Source organism: Lemur catta, chromosome 1 (assembly GCF_020740605.2).
Source record: "Lemur catta isolate mLemCat1 chromosome 1, mLemCat1.pri, whole genome shotgun sequence".
NCBI classification, from domain to species: domain Eukaryota; kingdom Metazoa; phylum Chordata; class Mammalia; order Primates; family Lemuridae; genus Lemur; species Lemur catta.
The window spans coordinates 230262639-230278789 of record NC_059128.1 but is presented as its reverse complement, the minus strand read 5'-3'; the positions used below and the strand labels follow the sequence as shown (position 1 = coordinate 230278789).

At 44.2% G+C, this 16151-nt stretch overlaps 1 protein-coding gene across 3 annotated transcripts in view; it reads right to left on the bottom strand.

Moving 5' to 3' along the window:
* DRD3 (dopamine receptor D3) overlaps window positions 1–16151 on the bottom strand; it is a 38676-nt gene that overhangs the window by 5452 nt on the left and 17073 nt on the right. For all 3 annotated transcript variants that reach the window (XM_045557004.1, XM_045557011.1, XM_045557007.1), the window contains 2 exons: window positions 6890–7032; window positions 2171–2367 (listed from right to left, as the gene is read on the bottom strand). In XM_045557004.1, coding sequence (XP_045412960.1) covers window positions 2171–2367; window positions 6890–7032 — 340 coding nt within the window. The remainder of the gene's footprint in view (window positions 1–2170; window positions 2368–6889; window positions 7033–16151) is intronic.

The window sequence follows — 16151 nt, the reverse complement described above, 5'->3', positions numbered from 1 at the left end:
ACGTGGAAATTCAGTCTTATAGGAGGAAAGTGATTCTTCTGAGAATATATATTGGTGAGTGTATTTTTCTGCTCTCTCTGCAAACCCTTATCACTACTTCCATGACTGCACGAGGGACCACTGAATTCCTCTGGGTCTGGCTGGCAGAGCCCTCCACTCCCAGATGGCAACACAGAACCTAATTCTCCACACTCCTGGCATTGCCAGCCTCATGGCTCGCCAACCTCTCTTTTCCTCCTTTGGGCCTTGGACCCTCCTCAGACCTTGCATCTGCCGTAGGCAATGTTATGCTGCTTATCTACCTCTTATCATTTCCAGCAAGGGTCTCTAAGTGCTACATCAGGCCTGTGTAAAAAGTGGTTAATTAACTATACTGAGAGGGACTGTGGCTTAGACCCTTATCATTATGGGCTTTTGAAGTTTTATTCCTAATGTGGAGTTCAGGGAGAGGAATACTGGCCTTATACGTAACACCACCGGGCTCCATTCTGCACTCTGCTAGTTGGGGCAGGGCTGGCCTGAATTGGAAAGACAAGCGTCAAGGAGACCAAGAGATTGTCTTCGTTTTCCCCACATTCAGTGGTTAACAGGGCCCTTGAAAGTCTCCTTTCTCTGCTTTTATTGGCTCTGCCCATGTGTGTTCACTGACATCCTGTTCCCTCCAGTGCAGGTGGCTCTGGATGGCATCTTCACACCATATCCCAGAATCACTGGCACCAGTCACTGAGATGTAGCCCAACAGTCATATGCTTTCTCAGTATCGCTTGATGAATTCTATGCTGAAGCTTAAATAAGGCAGAATCGCAGATCTTATCTTACATTATAGACGCATGTACAGGAATCAGGGCTATATTCCATTATTGGGTGGGAGTGGAATCGAGACAAGCCAACATTGTGAGAAAAGGGCTCTTATTCTTTTCCTGTGATCAGACACATGATCCACTTACCATTTTTCCTGTGGCATCTGATGGAAATCTGGCCCTTATTGAAAACTGCTGAATGGGGTGCAGCCGCAGACAAGAAGACTAGGGGAGGTTGAAGGAGAAACAGTCAGTTAAGGGTTAAACTCTACATTGCTGAGCCACTTCATATGTGGCCATGTAGCATGACAGTGCTTTGAGTGCAGCATGTTCATGTCCTCAGCCTTGGGTTCTGACCATCAGTCTCACGGGGGCCAGTAGTCTTGTTCTACCCAAGCCTTGGGGCTTCAACTTTGAGAGTCTGACCTTCATTCAGGTCATCAGAGATTGGTCTAGACATTCAGGTTGGATCTGCCTTCAAGATCAAACTCACTTCTTACTCTATGAAACCCTTTCCTGAGCATATTGGTTTTTTCTCTTCTTATAACCTCCACAGCACTTCATATTGGGGTGCTTAGTTGTCTTTACCTCACATTCGGCAAACATTCCATTCAGTTCTGGGCTGTTCATTAACTTTAGGTAGAGGAGTGCTGTATTTGCTTGTCTAGAGTCTAAGTTGCATGAAGACAGAGGCTATATAATATTCCCAATGTCCCTTCCCTGGTAGAGTGCAAGTGATCAGTATTCATCCATTCATGCTTCTAGTACATTGTGGGCAAACTTTAACACTATGTGCCAGGACTGGGGTAAGCAGAATTGAAAGCCAAAGCTATTGGAAGATCATTGCAGAAGCAACAACCTTCCTATTCAGAAGCTATAAAGACCCAATAAAGTGACCATCCCATCCCATCCCAAAGCTGGGCAGTGCCTTGACACAGGGACAGATCTAGGAAGGACAAAGGGTTTTGGTGGATCACACCGATTCTTGGAATGAGTGATTTGAACAAAAAGTCCATTCTGGGAACCAGAAGTCCAAGATACAACTGCCGCATAAAACCTCAGACCCTGTGGGACATTTGAACTGCTGGCTACTGGGGGGAAATGAGAGACTTTGAAGGAAAGAATAACAAGCCCAGAAACTGACCTATCACCTTGACAATTAAGGTGGGCTCTAGGAGCAACTATCAATGCACTCTTGAGATTGGATTTCCTACCTTCAAAGCACAACCAGTGCCAGCAGATTAGAAGGTAGGGGTCAGATCTGTGTCTCCAGTGCTGCAAAATGGGCACAACCATGCGCTGCTGGACACAAGGCTGGGAGGTCAGGGGATTGGGTGTTGTCTTCCCACTGCCCCCTCCAGGCTGCTTACCTGTTGAGGGAAGCCAGGCCTGACACTGATGCACTGACTGTTCTGTCGAGTAAGGATCCGTTTCCGTCTCCTTTGTCTCAGCACTACATAGATTCTGGCATAGACAAGGACAGTTACTCCAAAGGGCAAGTAGAAGGACACCACTGAAGAGTAGATGACAAAATCAGGGTTGGAGATGGAGCAGACGCTGGGGTCCCCTGTGGGTTAGAGAAGGGGAGAAGGTGAAGCCGTTTGCCAGGTATTAGAGCTCAGCAGGGAGAGCGAAACATGGCCCCATATCAGGCATGGTGTCTCCACCTCCTGGCGGAGATGGGGGGGTGCAACGTCAGCTATACTGTCAGCTCCTTGAGGGCAGGAGGTCCAATTCATCTTTGTGTTTCTCACAGTTCACTTAAAAAGAAAATATACCAACGATTATATCCCAGGCACTGCTCTGCACTGGGGCTGCAAAGATGAATAAGACACCGTGTCTGCTCTCAAAGGAGCAAAGAGTCCAGATAGATGATGATCCCTTCCGTATAATGTAGTGTCATCCAGAGGAACGCAGCCTGAAGGCTGCCACAGAGCAACAGGGCAGAGGCTCCTGGGAGGGATGCAGCCCCCAGAAAAGGCCCTGCTGGTGTGGAGGCATTAAAGGATTGTTCAAATGCAGCCTTCTTTGGCTTCTTTCTTTCATTGCAGCCCAGCAATCCTTTTGCTGTGAATTCCAGGTGTCCAATTTTGAACGTGGGATGCAGGGCAGGTGGTGGCTGAACACAGGACAGGCATTTAATTTTTCAAGGAGTCCCCAGCACTGGCCAGGGCAAAAGGCTGGTAAGGATATAGTCTCTGTAGTGACTGGCTGGAGGCTACTGGAGACAGGTGGGTTGGGGTGGGGAGGTTACTCCTCATTTTCTGAGATTAGAGATGCTTATCCCAACGAATCTCAACATTTAAGGAGGAAAGGATGATAATGAAGACTCAATTCATCTACTTACTCATTCAAGAAACCTTTACAGAGAGCCTCCTATGTTCAAAGCACTGTGCTGGGTGATGAAAACACTAAATACTTCTACTAAGGGGTCCAAGAGGCTTTTGTGGGCTATCTTGGGAGCTTGAGTCCCATAGCGATGTGAATAGCATGGCCAAAGCAGGTTTACTTGAAAATTCATGAACTTCAAACTCATTGAAAGATTTGACCTCAACTTGCTTCCAAAGGCAGGAGATGCTGATGAATCTGATTTTAGGATGAACCGATTATTCTTTTAACTTTGTGCTTCTATTATTCTTTTAACTTTTTGAGTAACCAAGCTCCCGGGCTCCAGTGCTCCGAAAGCCAGGTGAGGTGTTCTATTGTTAAAATCAAACAAATAGCACTCCTCAATTTCCTTTTATCAAAGGAAAATCAAGCCAGCTGATAGAATTTTCTTAACTTTAAGTTTTTTCCCTTGAAGGTGTCTTAAACCTTTGTCACCAGCTTATTCATTCATTGCTTATTCATTCTAGAATTTTTTATAACACAATAGCTATCTGATTTAGCAGAAATTTAAATACTAGTTATTTTTCTTATCTGTGAAATGAAAGGATGGGGCTACTTATTTAGGGATCTTTAGGGTATCCTGTAGCACCCACCCACTATGCTCTGCTGTGGTTAAGGGCTATTGACGATGTGATATTTGGCCAGACCACTGGGTTTCTGCTGGGACTGGGGCAACCCTGGAACTCTCTGACCCAAGACCCTCCCTTATGTTGCCCTTTTCTCAGGGAACAGGGGCAACTCCAAGTTGGAAGAGACTGAACATTTCTCTATCTTGCGATCTCTAATAATTCACAATTGCATGTGGCAGCCCATGACATTAAAAGAAGAGCTGGGCCAGGAAGTTCTTTCTTTGTGTTGTGCGTCTTAGTAGAAGTCCAGTTGCTTCTAGTATCAGGTGTTATTGGCAGTCTCCTGCCCCTTCCCCTCGACTTCCCACAGAAGTAGAAAAAATGACTGAGAGAAGTAAATCATATTGGGCTTTTGCATGAACTTAGGAAGTTCCTTATAGATGGGGGAGTTGGAGGAACCCACATCTATCAAGATAATGAAGTTGTACCATGAAGGTCAGATTGAGGCAGAAGAGAACAACTGGGCTTTCTTGTCTTCAGTACCATTCACTAATTCCCTGAACTGTGTTTTAGGAAGAGGTGACTGGTCTACAACCATCAGTAGAACGACCACTGTTCAGATCTTCTTTGGAGCAGATGTGTTGTTAAATTTTGAGGCACAGAAAACCTTTCTAATAAATAATAACAACAATGACACCAGCTAGTATCTGCTGGGGTCTAATGATGGAATCTGACACTTTGACACAATATATGGATAATTGGAGGGCTTACTACTGTGCTATTAATAAACTTAAAAGTAAAAGAGAGATTGTGAGATATGAGAGAGAAGTGAGAGCTCACATGTGAAGTCACAGTTTTTTTTTTTTTTTTTTACCTTCTCAATACTGTATTTGAAAATTCTTTTGGAAAGATTTTCCTGAGTTTTGTTTTTGGAACAATAATGATCTCACTGGTGGCAAAAACACTGCTCATCATTCTTCTTCACTTTAGATGTTGACATTAACTGGGAACTCTGTCTAGTGTCAGATTTTGAGACTGTTTCAACTGTTTCCAAGGCACGTGTGTCTGTGAGAGTGAGACCACCCCTACCAAGAATGAGTAACAGAAACCATGCTCAGCCCAGCAAGCACTGAACTGCAGGCTGGGAGGTAAGCAGGGCCTTGGTCTAGTAGTGGTAGTGAGTTTCCCACACTACAAACTCCAACAAAGAATATATTTTCATATAGAAACAAAGTTACAGAAGGTGACTTAGTTATTAGGCTAACCCATAATGCATATTTAACACTCACCAAAAAGGGTATTTTAGTGTCACAGAGTCAACCTCTATAGCCATGGTGGGGGATGTTGCTTTGTGATGTGCAAAGTGTGTATGTGCATGTGTGACAAGTGCATAAAGTGTCATTCAGTTAAAACAACAAAGAAACGAATGGTAAAGAGTAATGCAAAGATGATAACATCATATTTTAGGAACACCCTGTCTTAACCAGGCAAACATTTGTGGATAATTTGGCTGGTTAACTTTAATGTGGCAGAGAAACAAGCCTGACCTTAAGTAGGTGGTATGTGCTTGGCATGTTCACATATGTTATCCCAATTTAATCCTCATTTAATTGCGAAAAAGTCTCCATGAAGGAGATAGAGAGAAGTTATATCATACGTAGGATTAGATTCTAAAGTCAATGAATAAAGTGAAAATTATATAGACCCAAAATTTGCTTCGAAAATCTCCTGAATTACATATAAAGATATACATGGTCTTATTATTATAACCCTGAATGGTAATAAGATTATAATATACATAGTAATGTCATATATTATAGAGTTCATATGGAATACGTAATTTTAGAGATAAAATTCCTGGGCTTATTTGTAGGGGGCCATATATAAAATAAATATTGAAAACTTCCTATTATAACTATATATAGACTGAGTCTACATATTTGAATTTCCTCAAGTTTATGCTCCACTGTATTATTATCCCAAATTTACCAACAAAGAAACTGAACTCACAAAAGTTAAGTAACGTGTTCAAGGAGACATAGCTGTTAAGTAGTAGAAGTTTAAAGTTTGAATTTAGACTTTGAAGCCAGGTTTTTCTGACTCCAGAGCCCTTTTATGTCTTCTCAAATCATTGTCCAGCAAATGACACTTGGAAGATTATTTATAAATTAGGATTTGCCTATATTTACATGTAATATGCATATACATAAGCACATGGCTATGTGACTAGTACATATATACCAGAAAGTCACAAACCTGGAACATAAGAATTGAATGAACCAATCCAAATGGACAAAATAAGAAATCCAGATGAATACTAGAACACTAATCAATCAGTTTTCTCTTAGCAAACACTCAGTGTGTATTGTCAGTCAATACCCATCACATTACTATGTGTGTTAATAACTTTCATTCAACACATGAAATTCCTGAGGCTGAAAGATGAACATGGTACAGGCACAGAGGGCACTGATCCATACGAGGTATAAATATGGGTTGGTGTCCTTTGCTTAAAATTCCAAACATCTCAGATGTACACACTGTTCATGCATCCATCCATCCATCCATCCGTCCGTCCACCCATCTCTCCAGTAGACGTATCAGGGGCCACACATCATAGCCAGATTTTTTATATATTAAAAATAAAAAATACACCTCTCATAATGTGAGAATTTATACTAGTTCCCAAGTGTTAGAAATTATTTTTATTAAGAAGCCAGAAATATAATATATATCCTACAACAGGAATTTTATGATATATTATTTTGCATTATAGGTCTGTTACAAATTATCTTTTCATTAGCAAACTTCACCTGAATTATTAATATAGTTTGGTTTTTTTAACTGGTACATTCTACAAACAAGTACAATGACACTTATTTCAAAATAGAGATGGGCCAGACTTTTCATGAATTGGGGCAGAACTTTACCCCTGTGCCCATAATTGATGAGGTTTTGCTTTATATTTTATTTATAACCAACAAAGGCCAAAGCTCTGCAGTCTGGGACATTCTCATTTGATTACCAAGTACACTGACCCAGGGGCGGAAATTTCAGGATTGAGCAGCACTCATAGCCACTCAGGTGTGCTGTGAATCACATGGGTGCTGGGAGTGAAGCCATCAATGTTACCTGTAGTGTTGAGGCCAAAGAGGAGCGGGCAAGACACAGCAAAGGCCAGCACCCATACGGCCGTAATCATGAGGGCCACGCGCCGACAGGAGCTCCGTCCTGTGCCATGCTGGTAGTGCACCGGCATGACCACCGCAGTGTACCTGCAGAAGGAAGGGCAAAGAGGATAGCATGCTGAGAGGGGATGGGGAACTGTTCAAAAGACAAGCTGAAAGAAGTTACTAGAGAAATAATCACGTTGATACATATGGCCGGAGAAAAATAGCTTAGTTGGAGAAGGAGAGAAAAGTGTGTTTGAGGGAAAATAGTAGAAAGGTTTAGGTAAGAAAGAGGAACTCATTGAGGAAGATGAGCAGAGAAAGGGAAGAATAAAAAAATTAACACAGCAAGAGTGAGTTGGGAGAACTTCTTTGCCAGCCCTACATGATTGCCCAGGCTACCAGCCTTGCAGCCACACATCCTCCACTTGGAAGACTCTGGACCCTACTCTGGATAGAGGTGTGCAAAAGGGGTATTGTCCCTGTCCTCATTAAGCTTGGAGTTGAGAGGAGTGGATGAACAACAAAAATAAAACAAATATGTTAGCATAAAATAAAGAGTGGAGGGTGTGCCTTTACTTTCTCCCACAGTTTTTCAGACAGTGCTAGAACTGTGCCCAAAGTGGATGTTTATTTACTCCCTGCTTGTATCCTTATATAAATTCTAACCCTCATAGCAGCAGCTCCAGAAAGTAGTAGAGGTTTCAAAAATAGAGATGAGTAATATCCAATGGAGGCTTATTTTAAAATCCAGCTTTCATGCTTTTACATGGTCAAAGCCCAGTTCCTTACTCTTGTTGGACATTGTTGTATTTTCTGTGGCATCTCCTCACACACATTTCCACCCGCTTGTAGGACTTACCCAAACAATTGTTCCACAGTCATCTCAAACTCAAGATGTCTAAAACAGATCTCCCCAATTCCCCACACCTATTCATCTGGTTTCATTTTCTGCCTGTCTTTAAGACATTCTGACCCAGTACTCAGAGCTTTGGACTCTCCCTTGACCCATTCATACCAGTTGCTTATTCATTCATTTAACCTTTCATTCAATGTTTATTGAGTCTCTCACTCTCACTCTCTCTCTCTTTTATATATATATATATATATATATATATATATATATATATATATATATATATATCCCAGATCCTATTCTGTCTGGTTACAGATGTGCGAAAGGGGCCATCGTCCCTGTCCTCATTGAACTTGGAGTTGAGAGGAGTGGATGAATAATAAAAAAGAAAACAAATATGTTAGCATAAAATGAAGAGTGCCATGAAAGAAAGAAGCTGGATGATGTGTTAGAGAACAAGGGAGGAGGCAAAGAGGAGGCAAACCAACACGCAGTGAGCAGGAGGTGAGTGTATGAGAGGGGCCAGCCATGAAGTGAGGAAGGGGAGGATCATTCTAGGCAGAAAGACCACAGGTTCTGGAAATTTATCCATTATGCTATCTTCCCCACTGAACCACCCATGCCTTTCCTACTACCTGATTTCTATGATGGCTGCAGCCTCCAGGCTGGTCTCTAGCTGCCAATTTCCAAAAATAGATTTTATCATGCCTCCCCACCTTCCCAGCTGAAAACTGTCTAAGATGGGCAGAGTTCTAAGATTTCTGCCCTGTATAGTCAGCCATGTTGAGTGTAGGCCGAACCTGTGAATATGATGTAATAGCATTCTTATGATTAGATTACCCACCAGCTGACCGTGAGTTAAATCAAAAGGGAGATGATCCTAGGTAGGCCTGACCTAGTCTTGCCTTCAAAAGGGACTAGGCCTTTCTGAATTCAGAGGTTCAAAGCATGAGAAAATTTCCTGCTGGCCTTGAAGGAGCAAACTGCTATGTTTTGAAAAGGGACATTTGGCAGGAGATGGCAAAAGGCCTACAGGAGCTGAGAACAGCCCTGGTTGACAGCCAGCAAGGAAGTGGGGACCTCAGTCCTACAACTGCAAGGAATTGAATTCTACCAGCAACCTGAATGAGTCTGGAAGAATACCCCAGGCTCCAGATGAGAACACAGCCCAGCCTACATCTTGCTTTTAGCCTTGTGAGACTCTGAGCAGAGAACCTACCTACACTGTGCACACAGTTCTGATTTCCAGAAACTGTGGGATTAAAAAAATAGGTATAGTTTAAGCCTCTAAATGTGTGGTAATTGTTCCACAGCTATAGAAAAATGAATATACTTTCATGACTCTTCTTTCACCCATAGGCCAAGCTTAATCTTCCTTGCCAACCTGACCTCCCATTGGTTCCTGACACAGCTCCAGCCAAACTGGATCTACATATGGCTCGTGATGGGTATTCCTCAATATTCAGAGACTGGTGGTGTCTTTGTTCAAACCGTCATTCCTTCTCCCTCCCTGAGTAATTCAATCTCACCCTCCCTTAATCCCAGGTTAACTCTCCCCCAGTCTTCCCAGTCCTTCCCATTTTACGGCGATCTCTGACTCTGAATGCAAAACACTTATACAAGAATCGATTATATTGTCCTCCTGCATACAGCTGTCTTGCCTCGTTACTGAAATTGCCTCATGGCTGGAGAGAGAGCCCTCACATGATTTATATTACTTGATGGCTCAAATCATCTTGCAGCTTTGGTAATCCCGAGGTCCTTGCACAAGGTGAGTAGTAAAGAAGCTGTTGATTGATTGCTTCATGGGTCATGAAGCCCTCCTTCCCGGTAAGAGGACAGTTTTAATTGTAGACAGTCTCAAGGGATCTAAGGTATATAGCTTGATCTACATTAGGCTCAATATTTTTTCCCTTCTCAGTTCCTGTGAACCTAAAGGCCAGATTAGAGCAGGGGTCTCCTTCACCTGTTTCGTGCACCTCGAGACTTGGGGCTGAGGAAAGCAAGGACCGATGCTGGGCTAGAGGGTGTGGGGCACGGCTCCCTGATGCTCTTCCCGGGAGTGTCCAGCTCCTGTGTGCTGGCACTGCCCAAATCTGCCTCTCGTGCATCTGGTTTTAGGGTGTTAACCTTTGTATTCCCAAAAGACCAGCTTAAAGTCAGCTGTGAGTTCTGAGATGAAGGTAAACTCTGCAGGACTTTGCCTTGACACCATGATGTGTGACAAAGGTAGCTTCTTTCTCAGGAGGGAGAAGTAGACGTCCTGAGGCCTGAGTCTTTGCTTTTAGTGGTGACCCTGAGGGACCTTGGACGAGGGGCTGAGCCCTGAGTTCTGCTGCTGCTACAGTTAGTTGAGGGTAGGAGTAGGAAAGCTGTGACCCACTTCCTCCTGGCCAGACCCGCAGTTGGGCCAAGATCTTCCATTTACATAATGTCTGTTGATGTAAAAGAGCCTGACTCTCCCCCATGCACTCACTGGTTTGCTGGTAAATGGCTAACAAGTGGCTCTCCAGGTGGAAAAAGCTCTAATTTGTAACATTTGCCAATTTCCGTGGTGTAATTACTCCCACTGATGCCCATTTTAAGCTACCACCAAAGCTTTAATAACTGCTTCAAAAAAATTCCTTAAATTTTGCCAATCAGATCATGCTAGCCCCATTATGAGCTGGCTTCAGCACACCACTGGGAGTCGCATACTTTCCCAAATATGCTTTAATGTTCAGCCACTCCTTGAAGGCTCCATTAATTCAATGAGTTTGTGAGTGCAGGGAACCCTGGCTCACAGGCAGGCTAACAATGAACAAGGTCTCACAGCAGACTGTGGCAAAGCCAGGTGGCCCACCATCGAGGCCACTGTCTCTTCTGAGTGCCCCGCTCCTTCTCAAGGGCATCAACAAGTCTCTGAGGCCTTGTGGGGGACAAGGGCTTCCTCAGGAAAGTTGGCTCAGCAAAGGTGGTGGTTTGTACTTGGAGAGCTCTGTGGGTGCCCAGAACTGAGTTTTCCTAGTTAGTTTGATTCTGTTAATTGCCGGGTATGGGAGGGGTGTGTTAAGATGCAGATTTCCAGGCCACGTCCGTGGAGATTTTGGTTAAGTACTTCTGAAGTGGAATCCAGAAATATGTATTTTTAACAAGTAAGTGCATCGTACAGTTAGACAGGTTTGAGAAAGTCTGCATTAGGGGAAATTTCAGTGACAAAGATTCTTGTTAACCTGGGTGAAAAGTGAGAGTCAAGACTACAATTTGCCACTGTTACATTAAATGTTTTTCTTATTCTGTTTAAAACACGACCGGGGCTGTTCCGGAATTAGCCATCGGAGGGCACCATAATGCAGCAAGAACTCTGCCAGCTCCGCCGGGGTGAGAAGTTCATTGCTCACCTGGGGGCTCTCCAGGCTCGGTGGGGATGTGGGGAGGGAAAGCCCGGCCTCCCCGGTTCCTGGAGCCCTGCAGGGACCCTGAATTCTCACCCAGGCGACTGCTTAGCCTCGGGTTTTCTCTCGGAGCGATTGCAGAGGACCCGCCGCGCCAAAGCACCCGGAGGGCAGGCAAGGCTGGGCTTGGACCGAAAGGGAGGCTTGTCCCGGCCCCTGTGGACGGCACCTGCCACGCTGGGGGGACTCCAGGGCCAGCCGCACACTGTCCGCGCTGCGGCGTCGCCCCTAGGCCAGGACCCCGCTCACCATGCGTTTGAGCTCCTAGCTCTCTGGGCCCTTTCTGGTGTGGATCCTCCACTTACCCGAACGCTGGCAGTGTGCGTGGTGGTGAAGTCCGCGGGCTTGAGAAACAGACTGAGAAGCGTCTGAATCCCAGCTCTGCCACTTAAATGTGGGGCCATTGGTTTGTCTTTTCTGAGACTCAGTTTTCTCATCTGTACAATGGGAATAATGATTCCTGCCCGAAAGAACTGTTATGAATATTGAATGAGATTATCTCGGCAAAGTTTTGTTGTTGTTGTTTTAGTACAATGCCTAGTACATATAAAACTTTTCAATGACAGTATTACTATTGTTGTTGTTATTGTTCTTGCCCAAGGGATCAGTGATTGTTCATATCGGTCAGTTTATGGTTGTCTTTCTCCTAATCCTGATTATTAGGGAACATTACATTTTAAAATTTCTCCAACAAACAAGTGTATAGCCACTTTCTATGTGTGTTTGAAGTGCTTTAAAAATATTAATTTAATTTAATCCCCCTAATAACCCTTTGAGATAGTTACTATTATCACCACTAAACAGATAAGGGCAGTGAGGCCCTGAGAGGTTAATTTACTTGCCCAAGGTCACATTGCTATTAAAGTGTAAAGCCTGGAGTTTCAACCCGGCAGTGTGACTTCACAGCTAGGGGACCCAGAGAGAGCAGGCTTGCAGCTCAGCAGCTCTGAGGGAGGCAGCGTGCCGTAGCAGAAAGAGGCTGATGGAATTCTTACTCTTGCACTAGTATGTGATCTTGGCAAGCTTACCTACACGTTCTAGCCTCAGAATTTTTATTTGTAATGTGGGGACAATATACCTATCTTGCTGCGTTGTGAGGGTTAGCAATAATGAATGAAAAGCTCTTAGTGCCTGGCACATAGAACATGCTAAATAAATGGTAGCTGTTTTTATTGTTGTTGCTTCTAGATTCATGTAAGTTAGGATTAGCACAGAGGTAGCCAGGGCATTGAAGACATAGGAAGTGTACCTCATTTAGTCCAAGGGAATTGCAGCTATAGAAGTGCCCGTCCCCACTTCCACCAATGAAAGAGCTTCATATCGTAATAGACAGAGTACTAGCGGGGAGTCTGGAGACTCATTTCTAGTCCCAAACTTGTACTAAGAGGCTGCAGGACCCTAGGCAGGCATTTAACATTTCTGCTCAAGAGAGTTAACTGTGTTGCTTGTGATGCTGCTTCTGACTCCCAAGTCTGTGCGCAGGGCCTGTGTGGCTGGTCCCTCTACTGAAGGTCTCGGGTCCCTGTAGAATTCAACCTGGGAGCCCTGTCCCAGGCTGGGGGATGTGTGTGTGTGGGAACTGATGAAGGTGCTTCTTTGGGAAGCTGGTAGTGGGGAGGAAAGAGGCCTGCCTGGGCGGGAGGGCCTGACTCTACTCCCTGCCTGGGTTTAATGAGCCCCAGAGCTCTGTGAGGGCTGCTTTTCACCACCTTTTATTTGGTCAGACAGGGAGCTCAATAAATCTTTAGTTCTGTGGACTCCCCTCGTGGAGTTGTTGAAGGAGAAAGCTTTTTGCAAATGACTGGAAAGCCCTTTGCAAATATAAAGTGCTTATTTAGATGCAAACTAAAAATCCAAGGTGCCTGTGACTCATCTGGTACCTATTGTGCTTGCTGCACAGAGGCAGAGGCTTGCCTGTGTGATGGGTGCCATTTGAGAGCCACTTAAGAACTCCCTGGTGAATGAATTTGGCTGCATTATTCCCGGGCTCCTCTCAGAGGACTCTAATTCTCAACACTTGGTCTTGTCCTCCTCTTCTGACACATTCTCAACCCTCTCCCTGAGTTAGTTCTGACCCCGGATGCAAGATATTGTGGGAGGGGGCTGGCCCCCTGGGGAGGCAAGGAGCCAAGGGGGTAGGGGATTGTGCTCAGAACACTTCTCACCCTGATTTTTTAAAAAGAAAAGGCAGCATTAATCCAAGCATCCCAGAGCTATGCCTAAAAATCTAATGACAATAGTGTTACTTGCTTTCAAAAACCCTTTTATCATTTCCTTTTCTTTCCTCTCTCTTTCCACCCTGTTATTACAGATCAGGGCTTCATGACCAAAAAATACTAAATCCATTTGGTTAAGTTTGTCAGGCTGGTGACTGGCATTGTGTAAAGACCAAAAGCCTGCGTGAATGACTGCATTTTTAATGAATTGACCAGCTATTTGTCATCAGATGAACAGAATTTAATGCTGTGTATGGCAGACTGCTGTGAAGGATAATGGAGACAGCTTTTCCAAGGCCTATTTTCATTTCTAGAATAGGAGGAGGTTCCATTTTGAGGCTCGGTGAGGACTGATTGGGCCATATAGAAATACAAGCCAAGAAGGGAGCCTCTTTCTCCATTGGGATCTAAGGCATGTCCAGTCCCTTCAGATTTCAGGTAGGTGACAGTTGTGCATTCTTGTGTTTTATGTGGTGAACATAGAAGTGGATGTTAAGCATGGCTGCTGCTAACAAAATGATGCTCTTGTGCAAATTAGAGAGAGGCGCCCTCTTCTGGCTGGCAAATTGCAAAAAAGCACCTGTTTTGGCCGACTCAAAGCTTGGCAAAAGAAGCGCTGGCTGAATTTCTTTCCTACACCAGTGTTCAGGGCACAACCTGCACGACCTTGCCCAAAGCCCCACGTGTGTGAATGTGTGTGGGTGCAGTGTATAGGCCCGTTCTTGAGAGGGTAGAGAGAGGGTCAGGAATGAGGAGGGCTGGGAGGCAGCTGTCCCAGCCCCTCCCCCCAGATGCTCTCTTTATACTGCTCTTCCCCCTCCTGCCAAGCCTAACCTATTCTCTCATGTCCTTTCTGAAAGTGCCTATTTGTGGTATGAACATGGGCTACCCTCAGGCAGGGAACACAATTCAGTTTCATACTCTTTGCTCAAGGCTCTGTAATAGGCACAGCAGGGAGATTCCCAGGAGTTAAGGAGCTAGGTCTAGTATGAGAGTTTGGGGTGGTGGAGGCAATGATAAAGCAAACCGGCTGCCTGCAGTCCAGTACTTCCGCAAATAACATAGTCCTGAGGCCAGACGCAGTGGTGCTCGCCTGTAATCCTAGCACTGTGGGAGGCCAAGGCGAGAGTATAGCTTGAGCTCAGAAGTTCGAGACTAGCCTGAGCAAGAGCAAGACCCCATCTCTACTAATAATAGAAAAAATTAGCCAGGCGTGGTGGTGCACACCTATAGTCCCAGCTACTCAAGAGGCTGAGGCAGGAGGATCGCTTGAGCCCAGGAGTTTGAGGTTGCTGTGAGCTAGGTTGACGTCACGGCACTCTAGCCCGGGCAACAGAGTGAGACTCTGTCTCAAAACAAAATAACAACAAAAAAACATAGTCCTGAAAACATATACTAAATGTCCAGAAGTTACACAAAAGACTTAGATGTCAGAATAAAAAATATTATAAAATCTCTATCTTCTCACTTTTTAACAGCTTTATTGAAATATAATTCACACACCACACAGTCCACCCATTTAAAGTGTACAATTCAATGTTTTTTTGTTTTATTTACAGAATTATGCAACCATATCCCTCTAATTTTAAACATACTGTTTACTGGTATTATTTGTACCATTATGGATATGTTCTTTAATTTTCCTCTCAGTTGGATAGCCAACCAAGTGATAGAAATGAAAAACCATCTAGTTGGCTGGGTGGTTTGCAGATCACCATAGGAAAGGTTTTTCATGTTCATTCTTTGGTTCTTTTGGTTCAAAATTCCCATTTCAGCATGAGAGGCAGTTTGGGGCTGTCGCTCTAGAGAACGCCATGCTGGGCTGTGTGAGGAGGACGTGTGCTAGGACCTCTAGAAAAGGCTGCAGATGCCACAACATAGTTGCAAAGAAAGTGTTTTGAGGGTACAGGGGTGACTGAATCAAACTGTAGGAATTTGAAAGGGCTTTGTGGAAAAGCGGTCCATTGTGATAGACCTTGGAGCATAAGAAGAATATAGGGCAACCCAGAAAGAGATGAGATTGAAAAGGTAGGTTGAGGCCATATTGTGGAAAACTTGGAATGCCAGGTTGTGGAGGTAATTCTAACTTGTGTTCCATAGGCTAAGGAGACACTGAGGGGTTTGGTGGAGGGCAGTGGACATTAGAGCTTTACTTTTGGGGGAACAATTCCAATAATGGTATGAAGGACCAGTGAGAAGGCAGTGGCAGAATTTCAGGTGAGAAGTCACAGGAGCCTAAACTAAGCAGGGGGCAGCAAGAAAGGAAGAGTAGGGGCAAATTTGAAGTAATTGCAAAAATAGAGTCTATAAACATTGACTGCTTGGGTGTGAGAGATTAGGAAGAGAGAGGAGTTCAACAAAACCCAAGATTACAGCAGAAAGATCGTGTCAATAAGAGATCATCAAGTCAAGATGGGTTGGTGCTTTAATGGTCTGGTTTTTAGCGTCTTGCATTATAGGAACCAATGGGATACTCAGGCGGTAATGTGATCTGGGGAGAAGGCAGAGGTGTAGCTGGAGATTTGGGGAAGTTAGTACAAAGCTTAAGATTATTGACTTGGAGTCAAATAGACAGGGATTCAAATCCTGACATGACCCCATATTAGCTGTGTGACTTTGGCAAATTCCTTAATTATCCTAAGAAGCTGTAAATGTGATAATAATAGTAGATAACAATAGTGCCCAGGAATAGTTGTGAAGATGAAATGAGTTAATGCC